This window comes from Balaenoptera borealis, assembly GCF_965194805.1.
Source record: "Balaenoptera borealis genome assembly, chromosome: 16".
Lineage (NCBI taxonomy): Eukaryota > Metazoa > Chordata > Mammalia > Artiodactyla > Balaenopteridae > Balaenoptera > Balaenoptera borealis.
This window is the reverse complement of record NC_138872.1, coordinates 5585228-5592959: the sequence shown is the minus strand read 5'-3', so window position 1 is coordinate 5592959 and position 7732 is coordinate 5585228. Positions and strand designations below refer to the sequence as shown.

The following is a 7732-nucleotide window of genomic DNA, read 5'->3' as shown; positions in this document are numbered from 1 at the left end:
CACGGAATTTAAAGCCAGGAAGTTCTGCCCCCAAACATCAGACAGGGCCTTCCCACTGGGAACGCACGCTTACCCGCGGGAAGAGCCTTGAAAGAGACCTTTGGGTCCCTGATCCGGATCCTCCAAAGAGAAGAAAGGTAGGTGGAGCTGTTCGTTTACGTCTCTCACAAACTGCAGTGCTAACAGGAACTGGCTTTCTTCTTTCCTCCCAGCCCCGACTGTCTGGCGAGGGGCAACCCGGACAAGGCGCGTGGAGTTGGAGGGCATCCCGTGGTTGTTTTTGTTCAGGAAGCCTGTGCTTTGTCTATTGCAGGAACCTTGGCGCCCGTGCCCCTCAGCCCAGCCCCGCAGAGATGCCTCCTCAGCTCTCAGACGGCCTCAACTACTCAGCCAAAGTCGTCCAGGGCACCCTGGACAGCCTGCCCCAGGCCGTGAGAGAGTTCGTGGAGAGCAACGCCAAGCTGTGCCGGCCCGACCAGATCCACATCTGCGACGGCTCCGAGGATGAGAACCGGCAGCTGCTGGGCCACATGGAGGAGGAGGGTGTGATCAAGAGGCTGCGGAAGTACGACAACTGGTGAGCACAGCCTTGGGGCCCGGCGTTGGCGCCCTCCGCGCCGCCCGGGGTGCAGGTGGGAGGAGGTGGAGGAGGGCCTTGGGCAGGGCCAGGATGGGGCTGTGTGGTTTGCAGACTCTTGAAAAGCTTAGGAAAAGAGCCAGAACCACAGAAACTTAATTTTATGACGTTCGCAGAGCAGCCCAAGTCGTCAATGAGGGGACGCGTGCGAATGCTCTCTGCAAACTAGGTCCCTGATCCAAAGGAAGGTCGGACAGTTCCTGTCCTAACAGACTAGCTCCTGGTCTAGTGTGTGTCTCCCTGACTGTGTCCCCGGCGGCATGGCTGTGTCCACACTGACGGAGCCTCGTTAGCGCGCCGGGCACCGGCCAGGTGTGGGAAGAACGTGATGATGAAGAACTGGTCCCTTCCTGAACGGCGCGGGGCTGAGGGTGTCCAGGGCGCAGATGCCGTGCAAAACAGCAGCCCTTCCTCTCCAGTCCTAACCTGTGTAATTTTGCTTTTTGCAGCTGGTTGGCTCTCACTGACCCCAGGGATGTGGCCAGAATTGAAAGCAAGACGGTCATCATTACTCAAGAGCAAAGAGATACGGTGCCCATCCCCAAAACCGGCCTCAGCCAACTGGGTCGCTGGATGTCCGAGGAGGATTTTGAGAAAGCGTTCAATGCCCGATTTCCAGGGTGCATGAAAGGTGAGTGAAACGTTTATTTTGAGCAAAATATCAGCAAACCTTTTATTATTGCGTCTGTCCTAATGTTACTTGTCATAGAAACTCCCACGGCCTCAGAGAGCCTTACGTTCCACATGTGAAATTGGCCGTGTATTGAAAATGCACATCTCAGTTCTGGTTTTATAGACTGTCTTATACGACCAGGGAAACGATTTCTACACATGTGGATTTAAGATAGCTTGGTGGAACCCAACTGCACATTTATGAAAACTCTTTGATTTTGGTGGAACCCAACTGCACGTTTATGAAAACTCTTTGATTTTGGTGTTCTGGCCACTTTTCAGTGGACCCTGCTAAATCGGGGGCACTGGTGGCAAGCAAGGCGTGACGTTGTCAGAGGGGGGATCTTGAGAAGGGTCCACTGAGGAAAACAGTGGTGGTTGTTTGTGAGCCCGGGGTCATTTCTCACCGCTTCCCACCCACCGGCCCCGCAGGTCGCACCATGTACGTCATCCCATTCAGCATGGGGCCCCTGGGCTCGCCTCTGTCCAGGATCGGCATTGAGCTGACAGACTCGCCCTATGTGGTGACCAGCATGCGCATCATGACGCGGATGGGCACGCCCGTCCTGGAAGCGCTGGGGGACGGGGAGTTCGTCAAGTGCCTCCATTCCGTGGGGTGCCCTTTGCCTTTAAAAAGTAAGCATATTGTTTCAAAATCAAAAGCTAGAATTGAAAAAAAAAAAAAAAAAGCAAAAAATAAGCTTCGGCTTAAACCCAGGCGGGGGCGGTGCACACTGATGTGGGCGTGTCCTCCCGTGCAGAGCCTTTGGTTAACAACTGGGCCTGCAACCCGGAGATGACACTCATCGCCCACCTGCCCGACCGCAGAGAAATCATCTCCTTCGGGAGCGGGTACGGCGGGAACTCGCTCCTTGGGAAGAAGTGCTTTGCTCTCAGGATAGCCAGCCGGCTGGCCAAGGAGGAGGGGTGGCTGGCAGAGCACATGCTGGTAAGATGCAGGAAATTCTAAATGCGCGCTGTAGAGGGTCGGGCAGAGGAGGGGAAGTGGCGAACCCCTACCGCGTTAGAGTTCCGACAATGCTCCAAGGACAGGTCTAGAAATTCCATCAGTAATGATGATGGAGACACCCTCCTAGACTAAAGCGTGGACCTCTGGGGCAGAAAGGAACGAAGTGCTTAAGGAGAAATCTTGCCTCCAACAGATTCTGGGCATAACCAACCCCAAGGGCCAGAAGAAGTACTTCGCAGCTGCCTTTCCCAGCGCCTGCGGGAAGACCAACCTGGCCATGATGAACCCCACCCTCCCAGGGTGGAAAGTAGAGTGTGTGGGGGACGACATCGCCTGGATGAAATTTGACCAACAAGGTGACTCTTTTAGGCCCAAGTGTTGATGATAATAATTGAACCTAAGTGAAGTTTTGGCTTTCAGAACGTACCAAATTCTCTTAAATCCACAGTGTTTGGATTTTTAATTCAGTTATTTCAGTTCTTGCAAAAGCTCAGACATATGTATTCCATCAGCATTCTTTAATCTCATATCAAATCTGGATTGAAATGGGACCCTATATTGCTGTTTGTTTGTATAATAAATTGATTAAAATAGCTTGGTGGGGGACTTCCCTGGCGGTCCAATGGTTGAGACTTCACCTTCCAGTGCGAGGGGTACAGGTTCGATCCCTGGTCGGAGAGCTAAGATCCCATATGCCTTGGGGCCAAAAACCCAAAATATAAAACGGAAGCAATATTGTAACAAATTCAATAAAGACTGAAAAAAAAATAGCTTGGTGGGAAACTGGTGAGGAAGAAAGAGTCAGAGTTGACTGATAATGCTGGGATGAGAAAAGAGAAATAGATTCTAGGGAGGAGGATATAAATAAAAGACTTGAGAATTTGGTACAGAAATTAGCCTGGCAAGATATAAGAATATATGTTATGCTTTGCTTGGTATTTACTTCTACTACCTGGTTTGAAACTTTCCAGGTAACTTGCGGGCCATCAACCCAGAGAACGGGTTTTTTGGTGTCGCTCCTGGAACCTCTGTGAAGACAAACCCCAATGCCATCAAGACCATCCAGAAGAATACCATCTTCACCAATGTGGCCGAGACCAGCGATGGGGGCGTTTACTGGGAAGGCATTGACCAGCCGCTGGCCTCGGGCATCAAGCTCATTTCCTGGAAGGGCAAGGAGTGGGACCTCAAGGATGGTAAGCGCCCCCCCCCCGGGAGGCCCGGGGCCCCAGCCCACGGGCGTGTGTGTCGGGCCAGACGCTCAGGGCCTCTCCTCTCTTGCTGCTGCAGGGGGCCCTTGCGCCCACCCCAACTCGCGGTTCTGCACCCCTGCCAACCAGTGCCCCATCATTGACCCTGACTGGGAGTCTCCGGACGGCGTGCCCATCGAGGCCATCATCTTCGGAGGGCGCCGACCTGTTGGTGAGGCTCCCCTGCATTCGGGCTGGGGACCGGAGGACGTGGCCCACTCTCCCCTTTGCCGTGACCTTGTGGGAGGGTGTCAGGGACGCAGAGCTTCCTTTCCAAAACGACAGGGTAATGAGCAAGCTCCAGCGTAGAACGTACTCTCTGGCCACCTAGAACTTCTGGATCCTTGGTCCTGTGATGCCGCCCCCAGATTGACTTTGGCTGCGTGGCCTCCTGCTGTAACTTGACGTGGCGGCATCTGCCCTTAGCTCTGGGGATGCAGGATTAGCTCAGTTAGAAAGACAACACGCAGCTGCGTCTTTCCATTTGTGAGACGGCATCGCCGGCCGAGGGGTCTGGGTGTCAAGGCCTGTAAAGAACGTTTCTTTCTCCTGCTAAAGGCGTCCCTCTGGTCTATGAGGCTCTCAGCTGGCAGCATGGCGTGTTTGTGGGTGCGGCCATGAGATCGGAGGCCACGGCAGCGGCAGAACACAAGGGTGAGTCCGGCCAGCATCTGGAGCCGCCGAGGAGGGAGATAGACTGCTCTGTCTCTGTGGCTCTCTGTCTCTGTGTCTCTGTCTCTGTCTCTCTATGCCTCTTTGCCTCTATGTCTCTCTCTCTCTCTCTGTGCCTCTCTGTCTCTGCATGTCTCTGTCTTTGTCTCTCTCTGGCTCTGTTTCTCTATCTCTGTCTCTGTCTCTCTGTCTGTCTCTGTCTCTGTGTTCCCTCTCCGTCTCTTTGTCTCTCTGCCTCTGTCTCCCTGTGTCTCTCTCTGTGTAGAGAGGTAGAGAAAGCCAAGTGGCCGTGTCAACAGTAAATGTGCCGACAGCGTCCTCTAAGGCATCATTTACCAACAGAGCCCCCCTGTTAACAGGCAAAGTCATCATGCACGACCCCTTCGCCATGCGGCCCTTCTTCGGCTACAACTTCGGCCAGTACCTGGCGCACTGGCTCGGCATGGCCCAGCGCCCCGAGGCCAAGCTGCCCAAGATCTTCCACGTCAACTGGTTCCGCAAGGACAAGGCCGGCAGGTTCCTCTGGCCGGGCTTCGGCGAGAACTCCAGGGTGCTGGAGTGGATGTTCACCCGCGTTGGCGGGGAAGGCGGCGCCAAGCTCACGCCCATCGGCTACATCCCCGATGAGGACGCCCTGGACCTTCGGGGCCTGGGGGACGTCAACGTGAAGGAGCTCTTCCACATCTCCAAGGAGTTCTGGGAGGAGGAGGTAGAAGACATCCAGAAGTACCTGGAGGAGCAGGTGAACGCCGACCTCCCCCACGAGATCGAGAGCGAGGTCCTGGCCCTGAAGCAAAGAATCAGCCAGATGTAATCACACCCCAGACCTCACCTGGTCCTCCGCCTCCAATCCATACAGAGCAAGCGAGCGAGAGAGAGAGGGACGGGGCTTCCCGAGTTCTCACTGCCTGCAGCACCGCAATGACCGCACCCAGGGGCCGATCGAAAGACACCTCTTAATTTTTCTGATAAGACCACAGCAGAGTAAGGCTAGTCACTAATGACGCTGTGGAGGGAAATCTCAGCAGGCTCCGAAGTTCACTATGCAATGCACGTTTGTTCAACTTAGGGACACTCAGGCTCAGAGTCTTCTTTGTTCTTTCTCTTTAGCTGTATCAGTTAGCCGGAACGCACAGAAGATACTTGAGCTGTACATATGTGTGTGTGTGTGTGTGTGTGTCTGTGTACTGTTGTCTAAAGCACATTTAATAACTCTGGAAAAATCTTGGGCAAGATTACCTACTAGTTGTTGCTAGAAAGCGATGTTGCTTTGTTATTAATGTGTGTGTTTAAATTATTTTTATATACCGTGGTTCCTTACCTCTACATAATTTCAACGTTTTCCCTTAACACTTCTTGGAAAAAAAAAAAATCACAAAATAAACTTTTATAGAAAAGATGGATTTGTTTGCTTTGTTTTTCTTATTAGAACCACCAAAAACAGGGAACTCTGATGAAGCCCTTTGTGACGGAATCCCCTGCGAAGAACGCAGGACGGGCAGGACCCCCCTGACGGAGGGGTTAGGTGGGGTTGGAGGGGGCAGGACAGAGCCAGGTGGGGAGGTGTGAGCAGAGAGAATGTCACCCAGAGGTGACACTGCGCCACACTTTTGATTTTCTGAGTTAACCACTGGTTAGCACCTAGAAGCCACTAGTTAGTGCCCTTGAACAATTCCACAAACCTTTAAATGGTGGATCTTGTGTAACTGGAACAGGAGCATTTAAAATGTGCTTTTTGACAAAACTTTGGGTCTGGGGGCTCGGCTTTCCACAAGAATTATATCGTGGCTAACTTCACAGGTTTTTGTCAAGAAATACTTTTTCTGAGCAAATGCTTTTCTCCACTGTCATCCATAGGGGAAGAGAGTAGAGGGAAAAATGTCCTTCAGAAGAAACAGCAAAGGGGCTCTCCAGGCATTGATGGAGCGCCTTCTGTATACAGAGTGTCGTGCCATTGGTGGGCTCACAATGGGCTGCCTCAAGCCCTCCCCTGGCCCCTCTGCTCCCGACGTTTGTTTATCGGGTCCTCCGGGCAATCCGAACAAACCACACACTGGACGGGGCCCGCGCGTTCTGTGGATACACAGGGCCTCCTCTGGTTTCCGTTCTCCTTTCTGGGCCGGCTCTCCCGCTCAGCACACCCAAGGCGTGCGTGTTTTCAGGGGGGTCAGGACGCCTTGGCTTGGCTCGCTGCCACAACTCACAGACTCGCTGGTTCCCCAAAAGTCCTCTGTGCCTTGCAGGCACCATGTGGAAGGTCAAGCTGAGATCCCCCCTATTTTATAGGTGGGGAAACCGAGGTCAGACGGGTCCGTCGGGGCTGGGAAACAGCAGCCAGAGTTTCCTTCTCCTTTAAGGCGTTGAGAGCTGACGGGGCTCTGCCCACAAAGTGTCAAGTTCTGATAGCAAAACCACTGATGGGAAAAACCATTTAACTCAATTAAACGCTATCTGCTGTATTAATTTAAATCAGTGGCTTTCAGACTTGTTTTTCCTTTTCGCTGCAGAACTCTCGCTTGATATGTACTCTGACTCAGAAACCCAGCAGCTAAGGGAGTACACAACAGGAGGCTGGGCAGGTGTCGGGACCCAGGCCCCCTGGCTTCCTTTCTTCCACCCCCTGAGGCAGTTCCTTGGATCCCTGAGAGGCACTTCCAGGATCTAGCGTGGGCACCATTTTTAAAATGCATGCCCCTGGCCCCGGCTTCCTGTTCTAGGCCCTTGGTAGGCTTCATCCCTTTTCAAGCAAAGCCAGCCATCTCAGAATTCCCTGTGCACAGCATCACCCACCCAGCCAGCAGACTCTTATATGACCATGTTGCCACCTGGCCCAGGAAGCCTGGAGGACAGCCTGGAGGAGGTGCCTTAAACAGAATAAGAGTTTTCAGGGAAACAAAAGGACTCAGCACTCGCCATTGGCGCCTAAGTCAGTTTCCGAAAACCGTGCCCACTGTGTTCCACCTCCAAGTCCTAGTTTCTGTGCTGGGCCCTGTGGCCACAATAATCAGGAAACTCTGACCTTGATGGCTGACATTATAGTGTTGTGCCTGAGCCCGAGCAAGGCAGGAAGGCAGGTAAGGCCAAGGCCGTTTGCAGGTGGTCAGGCTGAGGCCCTGAGAGTGGCCCATTGGTCAGGGTGGGATGGGGGTGAGAATGAAAACTCAGCCTCCCAGTTCCTGGTCAGCCCTCCTCCCAGTACACATGAGTCCAAATCAACACAGGCACTGACGTTCTCTACTGGAATCCAGTGTAGGAGCTGCCTCCTGACCTCCATGGGTTCCTGGAGCCCTGCTGGGGTCTGGGTTAAAGACCAGAACACAGTAGGTACATAGCACATATTGAACCAGGACAACAAACCTGTCCCTGTGTTCACCCGAGGTTCTGGGAGAGAATCCAGGGGAGCGGGGCAGGTGAGGGGGAGGGGCCGGGGGCTCTGGGAGTCGGGAATTGCAGGGCCCTCTCCCCTTCCCCCCTCTCTCCTTTGGCCCACCCTAACCCAGGACCCCCAGTCTGCCCCTGCTCTCGCCCCTC

General features: G+C 53.6%; 1 protein-coding gene across 1 annotated transcript; it reads left to right on the top strand.

Annotated features, from left to right (window-relative positions):
- The first annotated feature begins 25 nt into the window (after nt 1-25).
- Nucleotides 26-5600, top strand: PCK1 (phosphoenolpyruvate carboxykinase 1). The gene is made up of 10 exons (XM_082359298.1): nt 26-137; nt 314-577; nt 1087-1268; nt 1742-1945; nt 2071-2258; nt 2473-2635; nt 3251-3475; nt 3570-3701; nt 4088-4183; nt 4561-5600. Exons 2-10 carry the CDS (start codon nt 354-356, stop codon nt 5013-5015), a joined length of 1869 nt encoding a protein of 622 aa, XP_082215424.1. The 5' UTR covers nt 26-137; nt 314-353; the 3' UTR covers nt 5016-5600.
- The last annotated feature ends 2132 nt before the right edge of the window (nt 5601-7732 follow it).